At 38.8% G+C, this 23,090-nt stretch overlaps 1 protein-coding gene across 1 annotated transcript in view; it reads right to left on the bottom strand.

Moving 5' to 3' along the window:
* Positions 1-23,090, bottom strand: part of RNF168 (ring finger protein 168) — a 28,427-nt gene that overhangs the window by 4,780 nt on the left and 557 nt on the right. The window contains exons 2-6 of the mRNA XM_036746589.1: positions 22,297-22,646; positions 14,313-14,389; positions 4,063-4,239; positions 2,564-2,685; positions 132-219 (exon numbers count right to left, since the gene is read on the bottom strand). Of these exons, the coding sequence (XP_036602484.1) occupies positions 132-219; positions 2,564-2,685; positions 4,063-4,239; positions 14,313-14,389; positions 22,297-22,612 (780 nt within the window). The 5' untranslated portion in view covers positions 22,613-22,646. The remainder of the gene's footprint in view (positions 1-131; positions 220-2,563; positions 2,686-4,062; positions 4,240-14,312; positions 14,390-22,296; positions 22,647-23,090) is intronic.

Below are 23,090 nucleotides of genomic sequence, written 5' to 3'. Positions count from 1 at the left end.
AAACTGGGGGGAAAATGTTAACAGTTTTAAGAGAAACACCTATATATTTTCATTCAGACACTGCCCAAAATCTTCTAAAGAAGCTAAACAATTAATAAACTGTTCTAAGAATTTCCTTGTCACCAAAATACCTTAGATATGGAATTGCTGTTATCTTCTGCTGCAAATTCAGGTTGAGATGTTTGCACTGAGGCAAACTGGGACTTTGGTGACAAATACCTTTAAAAAAAAAGTATATTAAAGTTGAACTGTTTTGAAAGAAAGACACTTACTACTTCCTCCCCACCCTACCCACCTCCTCCAAAGAGATCTAGAAAATGTACCAGACCAAATCTTTATAGGAAAATCCAAGAAAAAGTCACAATAATATTTTTGCCCAAGAAAACAGACAAAGTAGGCTGGTAGAAAATAAGGACATGATTTAGGAGTCATTATTCTGAAGGAACAGAGTTTGGAATATTATATTCCAAAAGGCAAAGGATATAATTTTACAAGCAAGATTAACTTAACCAGCAAAACTAAGTATAAACTGAGTATAATCAACCGGGGGGGGGGGAGGGGATGGACCTTATATGAAAGAGAACTTCCAAGCATTCCTGATGAAAAGAATAGAGTTGCATAGAAAATTTGAAGTTCAAATACAAGACATAAAATACAAAACGTAAAAAGTTAAATACCAATGAATAATCCTATGAGACCAAACATAGATAAAGTGCTTACATTCCAATATGGGAATATGACACGTGTCCCCTGTAGCCCTACCATCAGGAGTCCAGAAAGAAGGCCCCGGAGTGATTCTATTTGGTTTAGATAACATTAAAAGAAGAGTGAAGAGGAGGAAGAGGAATAGTGTTGGGTGCGGTGAGGGAGAAAGGAAAATTAAGTCTATACAAACAAGAAGTAGGGGGCGAGGAGCTGAAATGTGAACCCCCTTCTCATCTGGACTAGTCAAAGAAGGGAAGAATATTCAACCAGAGAGTTAGATATGTATTTCACTCAACAGGGAAAAGTAAGAAGGGGAATCAGTGGGAGGACAGATTGAGGAAGCAATCAGTCCTAATCGAAACAAACTCTTAACTAAGAAAGCATGAAAATGTTTATAGTTCTTTTTGAGATAATGAAGAATGGGAAACTGAGGGGTGCTCATCAAATGGGGCATGGCTGAATAGGTGGTGGTATATGAATATAATGGACTATTATCATGCTGTAAGAAATGATGAAAAGGATGGACTCAGAGAAACTGGAAAGACCTGTATGGCCCGATGGAGAGCGAAGTGTATAAAACTAGGAAAACAATTTATACAATTCCACCAATAAGGTAAAAACAAACAACTCTGAAAAGATGTAGAGATTCTGATCAATATAATGACCAACAATGATTTCAGAGAACTAATGGTAAAGCATGCTACCTACCTTCTCATAGAGATTCATATCAATATATCTATATACATCTATTGATCTGTATCTACCTTATACCCATACTATCTAGATATCTATAACTCTCTTTTTAAATCTATATTTTCCTTTCAATATGGTCAATTCATAAATTTGTTTTGCTTGACTATACATATTCATAACAGAGGTTTTGTTTTTCTCTCAATTCTCAATGTGTGTGGGGGCAGGGGCAGGGAGAGAAGATGAATTTTTGCAAATTATACTAAGAAAAATAAAAGGATAACCAGCTCACTATTAAAAGCCCGTGTACTCCACTCTCGCATAATCATTCTCAAACCATATAGTATTAATTTTCAAACCTTGTTATTGTGACTGATACCTTTACTGGTGACTTGATTTTTACTTTAACCATGGATCTAAGACCTGGCTTCTGTCTTCACTTTGACTTGCCCAGGGTCACACAGCTAGTAAGTATCTGAGGCTGGGTTTGAACCCAGGAAGGTGAGTCTTTCTGATTCCAGGCCTGGCACTCTATCCACTGCACCACCTAGCTGTTCATGTGCATGTGGGCTGCATACTGAAACCACAAAGTAGCATTATCTATCTTGTATTATAGGAGTTTTTCCTGACCTTTACTTCAGAACACTAACTTAATACAGGCTCTGGGCAAATAAAGTCATCGGTCAAAAAGTGCCAATAGGAGGTACTGGATATAATAAAACAATAATAAAAATATAGAAATAAGCACCATTTATAAAAATAAATGTATACGTATATACATGTATATATCGGAAGTTAAATATTTTAAACACCATTCTTTTCATTATATATCAACCCTGGACCACCTGGAGAATTATAATAGTCTTTGCACCAAATTTTGACTAGCACTGACTGGTAAAGAATAGGAACTTAGTCTTTTTTGTATCAAGAATCCCTCTGAAGTCTGCTAAAGCCTATGGACCCAGAATGTTTTAAAGTATATAAAGTAAAATACATAGGATTACAAAGAAAACCAATTATACCGAAACAGAGTAAACAAAATATTTAAAAAAGACCCCAGACCCCAGATGAGGAACCTTTGGTAGAAGTAAAAAAGCACATCATACAACAAGAGGAATGTAGCAGTTCCTTAAATACTTATTAATTTAATACAGCCATACTGACTTACTTTTGAATACTTCCAACGACGCTTAACTTGTTCTTAATCTTCTTTTGTGACTTGCTGGTGACTGGTGAAGACTGCTTAACATTTGAAGGAGAACTAAAGACACTTTTCTCACTCAGTTTGTTCTTGAACAAAAGAAAATACTCAGAAAACACCAGAGACTTTTATATGATTATATCTATATACAAAACTCTATTTTTACAATTAAGAATTTATCAGAAAATTATAATAGGAGTTGGGTTTCAGCTTCTCTCCATAGTAGATGGAGACCTGGCTTTGGTCTAAGAAAAAGCCGAGTTCAAGTCCTGCCTCTCAGTGGCCCAGGCACCTCAGTAGGACTTATTTAAGTTCCAAAAAAGGTATCAATCTGCATTGCCATAGTCAGTTCCTTACCAGAAGGCTCAGACATTAAATCACAGGTCTAATAAAAACAATGTAAATACTATTTCAGAGAGACTACTTAAATTATAAAGATACACTTTTAAAAGCACTTTTAAACACCAGAAGTACCCATTTACTTTTATGACCTACAAAAGACAATTTATAACTCATTAATTAAAATATCTTCTCTGTCTCAAGACTCTTCAGGAGGGCAACTGACCTTCAAGGAGCTGCTGAGATAAGCATTCAATAGCATGGGTTCAATCATTATAGCAACCTGAAATTATGTTTCTCTAAATATGATCCAAGAGATAATAGATCCAAAAGACTATCTACACTTACAATCACGTCAATAAAAGACATTACCCTGTATAGAGCACAAAGCTTCTCTCTTTTACCAAAAGGTAAGTGGACGACTGCATAACCATCAGTCACAAGACCTATTTTGTGGTTCTAATAGTTTTTTGAACGTATACTTTGAGTCTCTATTAGCTGCATTAAGACAAAATTTATCAAGGAAAAAATAGAAGAATAATCTATAAATTCCAACTTTTCGTGCATTCAGTGCAAAAGTGATCTTTAAAGTTTAACTCAACTAAGTGCTCTTCATCCATGACGGTTACCCCTAATCAATTTGGACTGGTGCAGTTTTACTGTACATCAAAGCACAAGAATTTAATTCCTTCAGGTGGTTGGACTAGATACATGTTCTTATTTTCTCAGCTATAAAAATGAAGGGTTTTGACTGGATGTTCAAGGTCCTTTCTAGTTCTAAAAGGTTATGATTTTATTTGATGATACATCTCACTTTCTTCATTGCCTTCACTGAAGTCAAGATGTCTTCAAGGTATCACAGTGTCTGGTTCATTTTACAAATTTTAATTTAAATTAACACATGGAATAAAAGATAAACATACATATTGTAACTATGAGGCATTTTATAAATCTGAATTCTGGAGCTGCCAGAAATTTAAATTGCTTCCCTTTATCAAGCAGTATCAAGATATAGCAGGCATAACTTAGAACAGACTCCAAGTATTTTCCCATTTCCTCATTGATCCAGGTTTCTTGACCACCGAAACTAAAGGGAAAATATATTTCAATCCCCAACTTGTACTTACAAGGTTGATACTGATTTCTCTGGCCAGTTCTTCGTCTCTTTTCAATTGTTCCTCCATTTCTCGTTTCCTCTCTTCTGCCTGCCTTTGCTCTTCTTCCTCCTCTGCTAATAATTTCTGAATGTACTCTTCACTTGCTTTGCTTTCTTCTTCCTCGTAGGCCCTTCGTTCAGCCTCCACCTTAAAATTGTTTATTAAAAAAAAAAGAGACAACATAATTTTAAAAGGCAAGAGGCTCCAAAATTATATTTTCTGGATATACATACAGAAGTGAAAATGAATACATACTCTGAGGGAAGAAGGAGTAGAGGAAAGAAATGAGAAACGAGGGAGAGAAAAGAATTGGGTAGAAAAAAAATTTTAGTATCTTATTACTTCACATTTACCCTCACCATTTACACAGATTAACACTTAACACTAGGGGTTTTGAATATATAGATGGGTGCTCAAATATTCCTTGAATTTCAAAAAATTGACAAAATCACTCTTTTCGCAGGTAACAAGAAGCTTTCCTGGTTTCAACAGTCAACTCATCTTTTAGGACACTTTGTAATTGTTGACATTTCACTCTACACGATCCTTTACCTGACTGAATTTTTAAATGTTAGGTGCTGGTAAAAGAAAGCAAAATCTTAAAACACCCTAAAATGGGCTTACTGCTTTAAAGCAGTGGTCAAACTCAAACAGAAACAGATTCCTGTAGGCCACATCCCAATTTAGGAAACCACAAGTTAATATCTATGCTGTATTGTATTTTTATCTGTTTTGTTAAACATCTCTCAATTATATTTTAATCTGGTTTTGTCTTACTGTGTTTTTCAGGCTGCTGACAACTCTGCTTTAAAGCCTAAGACTTTGAAGAAATATATACACTTTTGTAAATCAATTTCCAACATGTGAGGTTATATTACAAATAAAATACAAATTTTGTATGCCAAACCAAAAGGATTAAAACATTTCTATCTCGGTTCAATTCCACCAGTAAGATGTAATGACATTTTGTCATATATCTGAAGTGTGATCCTGGAGACAGAGACTGCTCCTGCTATTCAAGAACCATCTAGCTTTAAAAGTTATTGAAGATGAAGGGGCACAATGATCCATACCAAAGGTACGGATATAAAAGACTTGAGGCCTTAACGAGCCCCTTCTATTTCCTCATGTTGAGTAGCAACCACTCCCCCTGCCCCCCAAAAAAGGAGACAGTGGATGATTAGTATCTCTGTTCTTAATTTAAATCAACAGTTTAACCCCTAGGGTTGTGATCACTGTCCAACAACCAATGAATTCATGCTAGAGAAACCAGTTTATAATCATATTGACATTTTGCTTTAAATGAAACCTGAAGGAAAAAAAATGTGTAGCTAAACAAAAGAGCACCTCAAATTATCTTCAGACGAGTAAACAGGGGAGTTGGAAGAATTGTTTCATGGTATGCCTAAAAGGCCACAATTTCACAGACCACATGGATCTTGCAGTGTTCATGATGTACATAGAGCTCACGAGGAAGATAATTATAGATTATAAGGCAACAGCTGTGGCAAACAATGAAGTAACAGAAAAATTCTACTTAGGCCTTCAAATCAAGGTCAACATTTACCATGTTACTTTGTGACTTCAATGTGAAGGTAGGTAAAGGAAGGACAGTAAAAACTGTGTCGGAAAATATGACTTGGCTTTAAGAAATGAGCTAAAGACACCTTGAAACTATGTAGAATCACAGGCTCACAGCATCAGAGCTAGACTTTTTGAAATTCCTCACATCTCCACATCATCAACATATCCTTCAGGAACAGAGGCTGAAAGATGGAACAGTTTTCTAACATTGCTCTCTCCTGGTTCTCTTCCACCTGTACGACCTCTCCTCAGTTTCCTTTGCTGGATCTTCAATCAACACACACTAACCGAGTGCTCCCTAAGAAGGCTCTGTCCTGGGACCTCTTCTCTCCCACTTGCTGATCTCATCAGCTTCCCTATGCAGAGGATTCCCAGATCTACAGATCCAGTCCTAACCTCTTCTAAGCTGTAGTCTCATTACTAACTGCCTTTTGGACAAAATAGATGTCAAACAGACGTCACAAATTCTACATATTCGAAAGAGAATTTATTCTTTTCCCCAAAACCCACTCCTCTTCCAAACTTCTCTATTGCTGTTGAGGGCACCACCCTCTTCCCAGTCATGTAGGCTCACAACCTCAATGTCAGCCTTGACTCCTGACTCACCCTCACATCCAATCTGTGGCCAAGTCTTGCTTTTACCTTCACAACCTCTGTCCTATACAGCCTTCTCTCTCTGCTCAGTCATCAACTCCCACCTGGAACATTCCAATAGTCTCCTGGTTAATACCCTTGCCTCAAGCAATGGTCCATTAGAGAGAGAGAGAGCTGGGCCTGAGTAAGGAAGATCTGAGTTCAAATCTAGTCTCCGCTGTGTAACCTTGGGCAAGCCACTAACCTCTGCTTGCCCCAGTTCCCTCAGCAGTAAAGTGTTCTAACAGCACTTACCCACAGAGTTGTTGGGAGGATCAAACTGGCTTAAGGAAAAGGAGGTGGAGGTACAAGTAATTCAGGGAATCAGATCAGGAAAGATTTCATGTAGAAGATGGAGCCAAGGGATGCTAAAGGGAAGTGGTGAGAAGCCAGTGCTTTCTAAGCAAGGGGAAAAGCCTATGGAAAGTCGTGGCTGAGTAACAGCAAGTAATTTTGGCTGTATGGTAGAAAAGAGAAGGGAACTAATGCATACCAAGACAGGAAAGGTAGGTCAGGCCAGGTTCTGAAGGACTTTATACACCAAACAAAAGAGTATGTGCTATGGCGGGGAGGAGAGGATAGACAAGCACTAGAGTTGACCCAGTAGGAGTGACATCATCAGCTCAGTGCTTTAGCACACTTTAGCACCATGTGAAGGATGGATTTGAGTGATGAGACCAGAGGTAGAAACACCAATTAGGAGATTACTATGATACTCCAGGTGAGAGGTAAGGAACAATTAAATTAGGGTGCCAAACTTTGAGCAAAGAGAAGGGGATTGCTAAGAGGTGCTGTAGATTTGAGACTGACAAGATTTAACAACTGATTGCATATGTGGGGTTAAGGAGAACAAGAGGTTGAAGATGAATCCAAGGAAGCAAACCTGGTTGACAGGCAGAATGGTGAAGTGCTTCACAAAAACATAAAAGTTTGGCAAAGGGGTGATTTTGGGGACGGGAATGATTTTGAGATGCCAGCGGAACATTTAGCTGGGCATGTGCAATAGGCATTTGGTGAAGAGGATCAAGAGATCAGGACTGAGTCGGGCTGGTTATGAAGATCTGGGCAACATCTGCAGAGAGATGAAAATTAAGCCCATGGGAATTGTTGAGGCCATCAAAACTTTAAGCATATATATTAAGTGTACTATAAATTAAGTGCAACTTTAATTTATCTATTCAATGCCATCCCAATTAAATTACCAAAAATATTTTACTAAAGTAGAAAAAATTACAAAATTCATCTGAAAGAACAAACAGTCAAGAATATCAAAGGAACTAATGAAAAGGCATGTAAAAGAAGGAAGGTTAGTAGTACCAGATCTTAAACTATATTATAAGGCAATAATTATCAAAACTATCAGGTGCTGGCTAAGAAATACAAAGGCAGATCAATGGAACAGAGTAGAACATACAATTTACAGCAGCAGATAAATAATAACCTTGTATATGACAACTGTAAAGACTTCTGGGGATAAGAATTATTTGTTAAAAAAAATTAGGAAAAGTGGAAAGCAGTATGACAGAAATTGGGCATAAACCAATATCTTATACCATTTACCAAGACAAAGTCAAAATGGATACATGACCTAGATACAAAGAGAGATATTCCAAGAAAATCTGGGACATATTACTTATCAGACTTATGGATAGGTGAACAATGACCAAAGTTAGGCTCAAAATGGTTAATTTCTATTATATTCAATTTAAAAGGGTTTTGTACAAATAAATGTAGCCAAGATCAGAAGGAAAGCAGAAAATTGGGGAAAATTTTTATAGACAGTTTCTCTAAGAAAAGTCTCATATCTCAAATAAATAAAGAACTCTGTATAATCTTTAAGAATATAAGTCATTTCCCAACTGATAGTCCAAGTATATGAACAGACAGTATTCCAGTGAAGAAATCAAACTAATTTATAGTCATATGAAAAAATGCTCTAAATCACTATTAGAGAAATGCAAATTAAAACAACCATGAGGTATCATTTTTATATCTATCAGATTGGCTAAAATGATTGAAGGGAAAAGTGATAAGTGATGGTGGGGATGTGGAAAAATTGGGATACTAATTTATTGTTGGTTGAATTGTGAATGGATCCAACCATTTTGGAGACCGATTCAGAATTATGCCCAAAGAGTTATTAAAGTGTCTACACCCTTTCCCCAGCAATATCACTACCAGGTCTATTTCCAAAGATGATTAGGGAAAAGGGGGAAAAAAAGACCTCTATGTTCTAAAATGTTTATAGCAGTTCTCTTAGGGGTGGCAAAGGACTGGAAACCATAAGAATGCCCATCAATTGGGGAATGGCTGAACAAGTTGTGGTATGTGACCGTGATGAAATACTACTGTGCTACAAGAAATGATGAGCTCAAGCTCAGTGGTCTTAGAAAAACATGGAAAGACTTGAATGAAATTACGAAGAGTGAACTGAGCAGAATCAAAAGAACATCGTATACAGCAACAGCAATACTGTTTTGAGAATGACTTTCAGTGAATAAGTCATTTTGACTATTACAAATACCTAAATTAACTATAAAGGACATATGAATAAAGATGCTATCTGCTGTACTGTGGAGGTGTAAGGCCAAAACACCAGCACGTAGGAGGGCTGCTAGCATAGGTTCTTTGATCTGCTTTTCTAAGGAAAGCAACATATATCATTCACTTAGTTCAGGGGGAAAAGTCAGCACCCTGAACTTCACAGAAAACATGAACAGAAATTACAAGCAGAAATTATATAAACAGAGCAAATAAAACGAATCAGCAGACAGGGCTTCCGTTTGTCCATAGCAATACATACATAGTTACGAGAGAGAGAGAGAGAGAGAGAGAGAGAGAGAGAGAGAGAGAGAGAGAGAGAGAAGTGCACCAACATCTGGGTTTTCAAAGTGGGGGGACGGGGGACAACGACTTCCTTAATAGCTACACAGAGTCTCATCAGGCCAAATCACACGAACACTCTTCCAATGAGTGAGTCCCAAAGCAAAATGCTAATCTCAGAGTATACATACTGTTTTCAATCAAGGACTCTTGATTCAAACAAAGGCAAGACTCAAAGGCCCTTGATTGCCTAGTGTTGAGAAGCACTCCAAAAGAAAAAACAGCAAAAAGTCCCACTTTGCTTGCCACTACATCTGCATCCAGAGAAAAAACTGATAAATAGATGTGTAGAATAATTTTGCATATGTGTGTGTGTGTGTGTGTGTGTATTTCCTATTTGTGTCTAATAGTAGTCATCTCTGGGGCAGGGTGGTGGCAGAGAAGGAAGAAAAAAAAGGGGGGAGAGGAAATTTATAGGATAACTTTGTTGCGTATTTAAAAGGAATAGCAAGTTGTACGTAGTGGATTTGTGGTTTCATGAATCATCTTTTTTATTGTACTATGTTATGGAAATGCTTGCTTTATTCCATAAATTAAAAAATCCCATAATGTCCTGCTTCTATAATTCCACAGCCCCTCTCATGTGTAAAAGGATATAGTTTTGCTCCTTAGAATACTGAAACAGCAAGGATTATCTCTTAATCCCACTGAGAAATGCTAAAGAATCCATAACGACATTTATTAAATTTACACCATTTTTGTATTGGGGATGACAGTGATACTCAGGTCCACTAGTTGGGGCAGGTCTTGGCCTTCCCTAAAGAAGAATAGCGCTAAATGTACTGCTCAGAATGCATGTGACACTTAAGAGGTCAACGGGAACTGTGTCATGTGGATTCTGTTGAGGCACTTTGGTGCAAGGCACTAGGGAAGGCAACAGAAAAGACAATGCTTAATCCTCTCTAGGAGCCCGGAAAACTTTCTGGAATTGGGGATGGACAAATGTGATTGGTTGCAGATGGGGAGGTGGGAAGCATCAGATTAAAAAGAAAGTTTCTTGTAAAGTCTCTTTTTCTCTGGATTTCCAGGGAGAGGTAGATGAGGGTCCCTGCCAGCTGTGCCCAGAGCAGGGCCCTGGTTCAGCACAAAGAGACAAGGCTCAGGTACACAGCAGTGGTCACCCTGCAGCAAGTCAGCCCAGCTCTGTTCAAGCAGCATATGAGTAGGAGGCAGGGAGGAAGATAGTGGGAGCAATGCATGGTTGAGGTTTGGCAAAGTATGAGTAGTAAGATAAAATCAATGAGGCAGCAAGTAGAGCACCGGCCCTGGAGTCCAAATCCGGCCTCAGACAGTTGACGCACTTACTAGCTGTGTGACCTTGGGCAAGTCACTTAACCCCAATTGCTCTGCCAAAAAACAAAACAAAAAATAAAATAAAATCAATGAGGAAAGGAATTTGAAAGTACAGTATAATGTTGAATTAGTTATTTATATGGTCAAAAACAGGAAGGGAGGAAACTGAAGTCAGAGGAAAGTATGAAAAGGTGGAGGGAATTCATGAGGTGAGGACATGATGAAGAGGAAGAGGCAGCCTTAGAGGCAGCCTTACAGTCCAATCTTGGAATTCTGCTCACCAGCAGAGAAGGACCAGAAAGCAAGTGATGGGGAAAATCAGAAAAAGGCTAAAACATCAAAGTTATTAAAAGACAAAGCCTCAATAAAAAGCCAAATAAAGCAATACAAAGGATCCTCAAAATGAGTAAAACCTCATAGGGAACACAAAGCTCTTTTAACAAATATTATAATATTAAATAAAGTGAATTAGTCCCTGAGAAAAGACAGAGTCCTGTAAATTCCCCACAAAGCGTGCAATTAGAAAAAACACCAGACTGATGTTAAAGAGGGGGAAAGAAATAAACATTTATAGAGTGTCCACTATTTTTCAGGTGCGGTGCTAAATGCTTTTTACAAATGTTGTTTCATTTGATCCTTGTAACAACTTTGGACAATTTCAAAGGACTCATGAAGAAAAATGTTCTCCACCTCTACGGAGAAAACCGATGAACTCTGAGTACAAACTGAAGCATACTACCCCTCTCCCCACTTTATTATAATAATTTTTTTTGGAGGGGGAGGGGTGTTTGCAACATGGAAATGTTTTACAGGATTTCACATGTGGAACTGATATCATATTGCTTGCCTTATGAATGGGTGGGGAAAAGAAGGAACTGGGAACTCAAAAATTTTAAAAGAATGCAATAAATGATAAATTAAAAATTAAAAGATAAAAAAATAAAGGGGTGTGTTATTATTAACCTCATTTTAACAGTTGAGGAAACTGATGCAAATAGAGTTTAAATTATATGCCCAACATAGACCAATATCTCACACCATATACCAAAATAAAGTCAAAATGGGTTCATGATTTAGGAGTAAAAGCTGATACTCTAAGTAATTTGGGAAAGCAAGGAATAGTTTACTTATCAGATTTGTGGAAAAGTAAAGAATTCATAACCCAACAAGAGATAGAGAGCATTACAAAATGCAAAATGGATAATTTTGATTATGTCAAATTGAAAAGTTTTTGTACAAAAAAAGCCAATGCAACAAGAATTAGGAGGGAAGCAGAAAATTGGGAGAAAATCTTTGCAACTAGTATCTCTGATAAAGGCCTCATTTCTAAAATATACAGGGAGCTGAGCCAAATATATAGGAATACAAGCCATTCCCCAATTGAGAAATGGTCAAAGGATATGAACAGGCAGTTTTCAGAGGAAGAAATTAAAGCTATCTACAGGCATATGAAAAAATGCTCTGGATCACTACTGATTAGAGAAATGCAAATCAAAACAACTCTTAGATACCACATCTCTCCTGTCAGATTGGCTAAAATAACAAAACAGGAAAATGATAAATGCTGGAAAGGATGTGGGGAAATTGGAACGTTGTTGCATTGCTGGTGGAGTTGTGAGCTGATCCAGCCATTTTGGAGAGCAGTTTGGAACTATGCCCAAAGGGCTATAGATATGTTCATACCCGTTTGACCCAGCAATACCACTTCTAGGGTTGTATCCCAAAGAAATCACACAAGCGGGAAAAGGACCCATATGTACAAAGATATTTATAGCAGCTCTTTTGTGGTAGCTAAGAATTGGAAATCAAGGGGATGCCCATCAATTGGGGAATGGCTGAACAAGCTGTGGTATATGAAGGTGATGGAATACTATTGTGCCATAAGAAATGGGGATGATACGGACTTCATAACAACCTGGAAAAACCTACACGACATAATGCTGAGTGAGCGGAGCAGAGCCAGGAGAACGTTGTGCACAGCTACAGATATATGGATCCCATGAGGACCAACCCTGACATACTGCGCTCTTCTCAGCAACCTAAGGGACAAGGACAACTCCAGGTGACTCACAATGGAGAATACTATCTTCATCCAGAGAAAGAACTGTGAAGTTTGAATACAGATCGAGGCGCACTACATGATCGCCTTTTTTTTTGCTTCTCTTTTGTTTTTTTGGGTTGGTTTTTTTTTTTTGGTTCTGTTTCTTCTTTCTCATGATTCATTCCATTGGTCAAAATTCTTCTCCACAACTTGACTAGTGCATAAATTAATTCAATGCGAAGTTATACATGACAGTTATATGAGATTCCATGCCGTCTTGGGGAGGGAGGGGAGAAAATCTGGAACCCAAAACTATGTAGAACCGTGTGTGGTAAACTAAAAATAAATATAGAAATTAAAAAAAAATTATATGCCCAAGGTCACATAGCTATTAAGTGCCTGGCTGGATTTGTACCCAGGTCTTTCTGAATCTAGGCCCAGTACTCTATCCACTATGCCACTAGCTGTCTCTAAATGAAAATTAAGGAAAAATAAAATCCATAAATAAATATGTCAGTAATGGGACCTTTCAACACAAAACTTTTAAAGTGAGAAAAAAACTGGTTTCATAATGGAGAATTTCTCTAAAGATATCAACCAATATGGAATACAAAGAATAATTAAGTGGAAGAAAATTTAGCAGAAGAGAAGCAAAAGCCCCAAAATATTAAAAAATACTTGAAATCTTATTCAAGTCAGAGGGACTAACCTTGAAGACAGGATAAGCAGATTAAAAGTCCTGAATAATGAAGGCAAAAAGTATTCAGAACTTCTGAATCCAGACCAAAACCAAAAAACAAAAAGTCAAACTAGTGAGTAATAACAACTTTAAAACTTTATGCAACATAACATGGAAAAGAGACTGAAATTTTAGCACAGATGTCTTCAATCGTCTCTACTCTTTCCAGAAAAGGTCCCCATTAAGACTTCAGCAGCATACACACGGGGCAACTAGGTGGTACAGGGTAGAGGGCCGGCCCGAGTCAGGAAGACTCACCCTCCTGGGTTCAAATCTGGCCTCAAACACTTCCTAGCTGGCAAGTGACTTAACAATGTTTGACTCAGTTTCCTCACCTGTAAAATAAGATGGAGAAGGAACAAGTCTAAATCCTTAGAGAGGAGTCACATCTTGATGGGCCTAGAAAGATCTCCTATCTCCTGCTTAAATACAGCAGGAAAGATAACTTCTTTACCCTACTCCATGGTTCTCTTAAGATAGTGGGGAACTGAAAAATATCTCTTTCCTCAAAAAGAGGTCAAGGACCTCTTCCTAGAATTGTAAAAAGCCACTGATTACTAAAAGTCTAGTTCTGTATTACTTTTTTGTAATTACTGTATTATTATTCTGTATTACTTTTTTGTATTACTTTAAAACCGGTTATCTTGGACATATTTTTAAAAGAAATTGCTTAATTTCAATAGCCAATATCTGCATGTCAGTATTACAGAGTACATTGTTATTCAGCTGTTTTAGTCATACCCAACTCTTCGTAAGCCCAATTGGGGTTTTTTTGGCAAAGATACTGGAGTCCTTCTCCAGATCATTTTACAGATGAGGAAGCTGAGGTAAACAGCATTAAGTGACTTGTCCAGGGTCACATAATTAGAAAGTGTCTGAGGTTATATGTGAACTCAAGAGAACTCAGAGGAGTCTTCTTGACTCCAGGCTTGGCACCTCTATCTACTGTGCCACCTAGTTGCCGTAGAGGGCATATACAGAATGTTAAAAGGTATAAGCATACAACAGACATTATTTAGAAGTAAAGGAATTAATATTTGCACCTACTTTGCTAATCTGTTCTTCATATTCACGCCTTAACTCCCCAGGCTGGCTTAGCAGATGATGCGGCTTATACAGATCAACTGTTTCAAGTTAAAAGACAAAACAGATTTACAATAGAGAACAAAAATTTTGACTAATTAGTCTATTAGTATAAAACAAAAAAAGATAATGAAAAACACTGAAAGATAATTTCATATTTCAGGATAATAATATTACCTGAAGAACCATAACAATGTATGTTTTCAGATCCACCTCTCAGACAATGGTAACAAATTCTTTGCAAGCGTTAAATATAAAGATTAAGTTGCAAACTAGTATGATTTCGTGTTTTGTAATCTTACTACTTTAATAGTACCTTCACTCAGGAGAAAAAGGAAAAAAGAAACCTGCTTAGACTTTCTCCTCTAAGCATCTTTCTCAAATACTTCTTCTGTCCTTTTAAAAACTGAACAAGCCTGGAAGCCTATAAAATTTGGATCTTTCACCTGGCCATCTATCTTCTCTTCTTATCCTCAAACTGACTAACTGCTCTTCCCAACCCCATATCCCCTTTAAAAAAAATTATCCGTAGTTGGAAGAAAATTTCACAGCAGACACTGAGATACTCTGGCATTTGTTCCGGGCCCTTAAAGTAGATTTTCTTGCAGTACATTATCAATTTATGGCACACACACACCTGTCCACCCCCACTTAGCAGTTTTTATAATTTTAGAATATTTAACTGAGATGGAACTCTCCAAGGGTGCCAATCTATCAATTGCATGGTCTTTTTTCTCAGTCCTTCACTTTCTTGACTTTTTTGCAGCATTCAACATAGTTGACCCAGATAGTTTTTCTTCTCTGAGTTTTCATGACGCTGCTCTCTCCTGGTTCCTCCTTCTACCTGTCTAGCCATTCTTTTGCTTAATCAACAACCATTTATTAACTGCTTACTTTAAAGTCTACTACATGCCAGACACTCATGCCAGACACTCTGACAGGCACAGGGGAAATAAATACAAAGAGCTACAAGGGGAGAAAACTACAGATATAAGTATATACAGAATACAGAAAATAATAAAAGGTAGTTAAATATAAGGTAGTCAGAGGGAGAAAGGGTACCAACAGTTGAAGGGGGTATCAAACAGAAGGTGGTGCTTCAGCCATGAGACAGGGAGGACACATACAGGGAGGACTACTGCAAAGACAGAAAGAGCAGATGGCATGAGTGTGAGGAACAGAGGAAAGGAATCTGGATTGGATTGTGGAGTGCAGGTGAGGGAGTCTGGGAAAACAGGCTGAGGCGGCCCGGTTGTAAAGGGCTTTAAAAGCTAAACCAAATTTATATTTGATCCCAGAGGCAACAGGGAGCCACTGGGGTTGAATAAGTTGAGGAGTGATACGTCAGATCTGCACTTCAGGAAAATTCCCTTGGTTGTTGTATGGAAGATGGACTGGGGAGGGTAAAGACTTGAGGCATCAAGTCTAGTCTGATGACCCTATAATAATCTAGGTAATAGGTGATAAGAACGGCGGTGGCTATGTGAGGAAGAAAAAAAATCAAAGGGTTGGCTGTATGGGATAAAGGAAAATGAGTAATATCAAGGTTATAAACCTAAAATATTGGAAAAATAGAAGTACCTTTAACAGAAAAAGTAAGTTTAGAAGAAAAAAGATAATGAGTTCTTTTGGTCCTGTTGAATTTGAGCGGTCCATAGGACACTCAGTTTGAAATGTCCAACAGGTAACTGCTATTGTAGGACTGACGCTCAAAGGAGAGACAAAGCTGAAAATGTTGGCATGGGAGTTATCTGCACAGAGAGGACAGTAATACTCTTAGGAACTGATGAGGTCACAAATCGTAGAGAAAAAATAGGGCCCAGGACATAACCCTGGAGAACACACACAATTAGGGTGTGTGTGATGGATACTGAGAGAGCAAAAGAGATCGAGGAGGAACAGCTGGACAGGTAGGAGAACCAGAGAACACCGGGTGGGAAACCCCAAGAAGAAATGAGTACCCAGGAACTGAAGGGTGGTAGTGGGCGGTCAGTTGGGTCAAAAGCAGCAAAGAAGTCTAGAAGGATGAGGGCTGGGAAAAAGACCTTCAGATGTGCCAATTAAGAGACTGATGGTAACTGGAGACAGTGGTTTCAATGGAGTGATGTGGCCAGAACTGATGAAGTCAGATTGCAAAAGGATGAAGAAGCTGGGAGGTAAGAAGTGGAGGCAATGAGTGTAAATGATGCTTTCTGGGTATTCAGCTGAGAAAGGGGGGAGAGACATAAGACAACTGTTTGAGAGGATGGTGGAATCTAGTGGTGAACCAGTACAAAGAAGCATACTAGATATTAGAGAGAGAGAGATGGGGTGATTGAAGTGTTGGGGGTGTGTGTACATATACATGTATGTATGTATGTATGTATGTGTTCAAAGGGACATAAAAAGGGGCTGTCTTTGGTAAGAAGGGTCACCTAATTATCAGAAACTGAGGGGAAAGGAACAGAGAACAGGTGCTGACATCAAGGGGTTTTTAGACAAAAAGGAGTGAGAAGGAGCTCATGGCCAAGAGCCACCATGCATGTATGGGTACCCCAGAGTCTCTTCTTCCTCCATACCACCTCTTATGAAGACCTCACAGGCTCCCAGTTTCAACTATTAGCTCTACAGGAGACCAGATAAGACAGCAGAATAGCAAGAAGTGGAACAGAGTTCTCCCCCTCCAAAGTCTAGAAAAGGTACCAGATTGAATCCTGACTAGGAATCCAAGGGAAAAAAAATCAGAGAGAGTCTTTTTTCCAACCAGGTCAGCAAAGAGAGGCAGAGGGATCTGCTGACACCGAGGATAAGGGTAGTCAGATGCAGCTGGACAGTCCCTTAATGCGGGGACTGAACCAAGATCTGCCCAAGGCTGTACACCTGGACTCTTACATACTTACAGACTTTGATCTGGCAGCTCTGATTGTCACTATCCAGTTCTGGGACACAGATCCAGGGTGGACTTAGCAAGAGACCTTTGCCCAGGCCACAGGCTATGTACTAAGCAAGCAGCAGCTTTAAGGCTCTGAACCTGGAATTGGGAATCTCAGTTTTGGCCCCTAAGCCAGTCTGAAGCCAGAAGCAGAATAACGAAAAGCAGGAACCAAAAACCAAAAGAGAACTTACAGATCTGTCAGTCTGAACCTGAAGGCTTTCCACCTGGCTGACACTGGCTGTGATTGCAACTCCAACCAATGGGAAGTCCACAGATGTGCTGCTTAGACCCAAACACAGGCCAGGAACTTGGAGAGGTCAGACAGCCCAAGGGTACAGTAATCAGATTTTGCCCTGGATCTGAAAACTTTGGGAACAATGAAAGCTTGCAGGTCCCCAGCCTGAGCTGTCCCTGAGATCTTGGAATAACACAATACTCAATACCCTGAGAAAGCAGCAGCGTGATCCAGAAGAACAAAAGCGCAGCCTAGAGGTCGCATCCAGCAGTGTTCAGAGCCTGGTCCTAACAAAGTCAGAAGTTAGAAAGCAGGGTGAAAGAATGAGCAAACAAAATACGAATTCATCATAAAGAAGTATTATGGGGACACCCAAGACACACCTAGAAGAAAAATATGATTCCGAATCTATAAGCAAAGCCTCAAAGAAAAACACAGATTGGACACAAGTTCAATAGAATTTCTGAAGAAAAAAATTATGAAGCAAGAATTTAAAAACAGGGGGCAGCTAGGTGGGGAAGCGAGTAGAGCACTGGCCCTGGAGTCAGGCGGACCTTAGTTCAAATCTGGCCTCAGACACTTGACACACTTACTAGCTGTGTGATCTTAGGCAAGTCACTTAACCCCAAGTGCTATCCCTTCTCCCCTCAAAAAAAAAAAGAATTTAAAAAGAAATGAATTATGGAAGAAAAGAAATGGAAAAAGAATCAATAACCCAAAAGGTACAAAATGTGACCTGAGTGGCAGACTCCCCCAAATTAGAATGAACCAATATGACATGAGATAACAAGAAATACTAAAACAAGGTCAAAAAACTTTTTAAAAGTTAGGTATCTTATAGTAAACACTGACCTGGAAAACAGATTGAGGAGAGATGGACTACCTGAAAGCCATAACCAGAAAAAGAGCAGAGGCAGCATATTTCAGAAAGTCACAAAAGAAAACTGGCCAGATATACAACACAAGAAAATTCTATGTGAAATCATGAATTTCCAATTCACACTTTTTGCTTTTTCTAAAGCGTAAAAAAAAAAAAACCCCACACATTACTGTCCTTCCTCCTGAACCTCCTTCCATTCTCTGTGCACTTAAGAAAGTTTCAATGGCCTCTTTTTTTTGACATCATCATTACTAAATCCCTCTTTCCCTCCTACACCTTCAAATTAAAAAAAAGAGAAAGAAATCCAAAAACATTTCTCTTTCCATACCTTGTCTTTATCTTTCTGGCAAGAGGTGGGTAACATGCTGATCAGAGGTGCTCTGGAAATATGGCTAGCTGATTTGGCTGACTGATCAAAGCTCTTGGTAGCAAAGCTCAAGAGTTCTTAATCTGTATTAGTTCAGGGTTTTTTAACCTGGGGTCTGTGAACTTGTTTTTTAAAAATATAATGTACTTATAAAATGCATTTCAAAATATTTAGTTTCCTTTGTAATCCTATTTCAATTTATGCATTTAAAAATATTATTTGGAGAAGGGATGCATAGGCTTTAATTACCATATTGCCAAAGTAGTCTATATGATTACAAAATAGAAACCCTGCATTAGTAGGTGAAAATAACCAGGGATCTGAACAGTGTGTATGCAGGCCATGTGATAAGGCCTGGTGGCCCTCTATCCCAGCAGGAGGTAAAGAGTTGGTGAGTCTCATCTCATCCCAGCAGTGGGAAGAGTCAAGGGGCCAGGGACCATCTTTCATTTTGCATCTGTACAAATACGAGGTCACTGAATGCATTCTGGGCCACGGCCAGTCACCCCGACTCTTGTCTCACCAGTAAACTTTGATAACTCTAGAAGAGAAAGGGAGGCTGATGACTTCATGCAACTTTTCCTTAATTAAATCGGATTCACGGGCAAGTCAAGACTTGCCTCTGATGTCCTTGGTCCACTTCAAAAACCAAATGCCTTTCCATTCATTTATACACTGACTGATGTGAGGTCCCAAGCTTTATCACTTCCCTTCTTAGATATTATGCCCTGGAAAATGCCAAGGATCCAACTTCTAGGGTAATGATTTACTATTTGACAAGTGCTGGGAAAACCTGAAAGCAGTCTGGCACAAATTGGGTTTAGATTATCTCGTATCACAAATTTCAGAGGGATAACTGAACCAGATATAAAAGTCAGGGAAGCATGGGAGGAATTACCTTCACGAATATGAATAGAGGAAGAGTTTGAGACAAACCAAGGGACAGAGAGGATCACAGAAGATAAAATGAATAATTTTGATTATGTGAAATTTTAAAGTTTTGGCACCAACAAAATTAATGCAGTTAAAATTAGAAAGGAAATAGTTAAGGGGAAAAAAATCTTTGCAGCAGGTTTCAAACAAATTTCTCTGATAAAGATGCATAAAGAGCTTATTGAAATCCAGAAGATGAACCATTCTCCAGGAGGTGAATGGTCAAAGGATATGAAGTGTAAAGTCTCTAAACCATCAATCCAACTCATTATTAACAGAAACGTAAATCAGAACAACTCTGAGATTCTACCTCATGCCCATCAGATGAATACTAATGTACTATTGGTGGAACTATAAAATAGTGCAACTGTGCTAGAAAGCAATCCAACAAGCCACTAAACCATACATACCTTTTGATCCAGCAATATTACTTCTATGCTTATGTCAAAAAGAAATTAAAGGAGGAAAAAGACAAAAATATTCATAGCAGCTAGTTTTGTTGTAAGAAAGAAATGGAAACAAAGTAGATGCCTATCAGTTGGAAAATGGTCGAATAAATCATGGTATATAACGTGGTATGTAATGGAATATCGTGTCCTAAAAAACGAGTAAAGGGAGCAAAACCTGGAGAACAATTTCTACAAAGCCACCACTGTACAGAAAAACAAATTTAAAAGACTTAAGAACTTTGACCAGCCACAATTTGAGAATATACAACGATAAAGCAAGCTAATCATTCTCCTGGATAGACAGGTGACAGAGATATTTTGGACTTGGCCAATTTATGAATTAGCTCCCTCCTGACTATGCTTATTTGCTTCATGTGTTTTGATTCTCTTTTTAAATTTTTTTTGGAGGGGTTAGGGATAATGTTGCCCACTCAAAAAGAAAAAAAAGGTCATTGAAGCACTTAAAAGAGGACAGAAAGAAAAAGGTAAGAATAGATTTGAAATAATACAGTTACTATATATCTTAAAAAAACAAGATGTAGTTAGTAGGAATTTATTTTCTTCCTCTTTGGTGTTAAGTGCAGAATTAATTTTTTTTTAATATGCTAAGGATTTTTCTACTGATATTCTTCTTTCCAAGTCATATCTGTTATTTTCTATGGTACTGACCTTTTTCATCTATGAATGGTTCAACCTCATCTTCTACATTTTAGTGTAAACCTCAAAGCTCGTATACAGTAGGCACTTAATGTTTGCTGAACTGAATTAAAGGCTGATTAGTTGCAAGTCTTCAGAACAAGGCTTTTTTTTAACTGGCTCTAAGTCACAAAATAAACCTTTCTTAATATCCTTAGTTAAGATTCTCTACCTTCTCAACTTTATAGTGTTTACATATTGTGGTATAATGTAATTTCCTTGGAAAGATCTTTCGTTTTGTCTTTATCTTCATCTAGCATTAGCACCTCATACTCAGTAGCTACTTAAATGCTTGCTGGGTTGATGAGTTCAGAAGTTTCTGTGAAAAGTATAAATGCTATCCACGTAAAAGGAGCTACTATGGTTATATGTAGGAGAATTCAAAATATAATCAAATACTGAATTGTGTGGTCCTCTCCAGCAGGCCTGCTAGCTAAAGGTTTTTACATTTTAAAAGGTAACAAAACTTTATTTTAAATCTAGTCTTAGGTGGGAGCTGTATAAAAACAGGTAGCGGGTGCTTGAGTTTACTGACACTGGCATAGGCAGTACATGCAATAAAACAGCAATGTGGGCTGTAATCATAATGAAAAGATTCATGCAAGAGATGATCTCCTGAAGTGGAACAGAATAAGCATTTATATAGTGCCTACTGTGTACTAGTATCATGCTAAGCACTTTTCTACCATGCCTGGCCCTCGCTGGACTGAAATGAAATGCAAGGGAGTTTCATGTTGGGAAGGACAGCAGAAAATGTTGGGTACGTCAGTACAAACTGTTAAGGGCTTGGAATTCGTCAGTCCACACTTCTTGAACACTGCCCTCTTTCATTTTTTGGAAGAGCTCAGGCTTTCTCTGGGAGGAGAGGTGGTGTAGTGGATAGCGTGCTGGTCCTGAAGTCGGGAAGTCTCATATTCCTGAGGTCAAATCTGACCAAGACACTTAAGTCACCTAACCCTGTCTGCCTAAGGTTCCTCCTCTGTTAAAACGAGTGGGAGAAGGAAATGGCAAACCCTTCCAGTATCTTTGCCAAGAAAAGGTCAAACGAGGTCGTTAACGGTCAGACACCACTGCACAACAACAGACAAAAAGAAGGCAATCTTGGAGAAATACTAAGACCCACAAGAAGAGGCTTTTATCTGACAGAGCTGGAAGCAGGGCACCGCTGCCCGCTCAGTGACAGGGAAAGAACGGAGACACAGACACAGCTAGGACTGGAGAGGCGAGAGGGTAAGGGTGAGCACAGCAGTGAGTTCCTGCTGCTTCTACAGCTAGGCTGTCTCTGCAAACATCTGAATGCAACCCTAAGGAGGATGCCTGCAGTATTACTGCATCGTCTCTGTTTTCTACTGCAGGATGGAGAATATGAAGATGAGCAAGAACAGGGCCCTGACTCTGCCTGAGCATGCCTGGCAAATAAAAACCCAAACTTCAAGGATCAACACCAGCTCTGGTGCAAAAAAAAGGAACTCACCGTCGTGGTTGTCATCGTCGTCGTCCAAACTCTGGTCGGCAGTTGCGCGCTTGCACTTCTCCGGGTAAAGTTTTTGGATTCTCTTCCACAGGTCCATGTTGACAAGGGTATTTTCACGCGCGTGTTGCCTGGCCCACGAAGACACCCTCCGACGGCAGAAGGGGCAGCACAGGTTGGCCTTTTCCACGGTCAGCTGGAAGCACGAATTACACAGCGTGTGGCCACAGGGCAGCGTGACCGGTTCTATCAGTAAATCCGTGCATATTTGGCACAAGCAATCGGATAAAGAAAGCTCGGCGTCGGGAGTCGAGGCCATTTTAAAGAGTGGACGCCTAGTTCAACATCAAAACCTAAAAGAGAGAATATTTAAACACCTTAAACCAGAGAAGGCAAATTTCCATGGTGCTTAAGAATATAATGCCTTTTGTTTTCCTTTCTCCAGCAGGGGGGAATGCAAGAGAAAACAAACGCTTTTTTTTTTTTTTGTAAAAATTCGAATTCCAAATTCTCTACCTCCCCCACCCACGGAGAAGGCAATCAATCAGTAAATGCAAATGAAATTGAAAAAATTTTAGTTTGAAATAATGCGTTTAGTAATGGGAAATCTTGAACAGCACGCAGTAAGGAGCCGACGGGCACGCACTAGCCTGTGCCCACGAATAGCAACATTCTCCTTCCCGTGCCCTTTTAATACCATTCCCTAACGCTGGTTTCGCCCTTAGACGTTCACAAAGGTGCATATCATTTTATGCTCCCAACTCCGGCGGCGGCTCTTATCCTCTTGCGAGGATGCT

This window comes from Trichosurus vulpecula, chromosome 2 (assembly GCF_011100635.1).
Source record: "Trichosurus vulpecula isolate mTriVul1 chromosome 2, mTriVul1.pri, whole genome shotgun sequence".
In the NCBI taxonomy this organism is placed as follows: domain Eukaryota; kingdom Metazoa; phylum Chordata; class Mammalia; order Diprotodontia; family Phalangeridae; genus Trichosurus; species Trichosurus vulpecula.
This window is presented reverse-complemented; position numbering and strand designations above follow the sequence as displayed.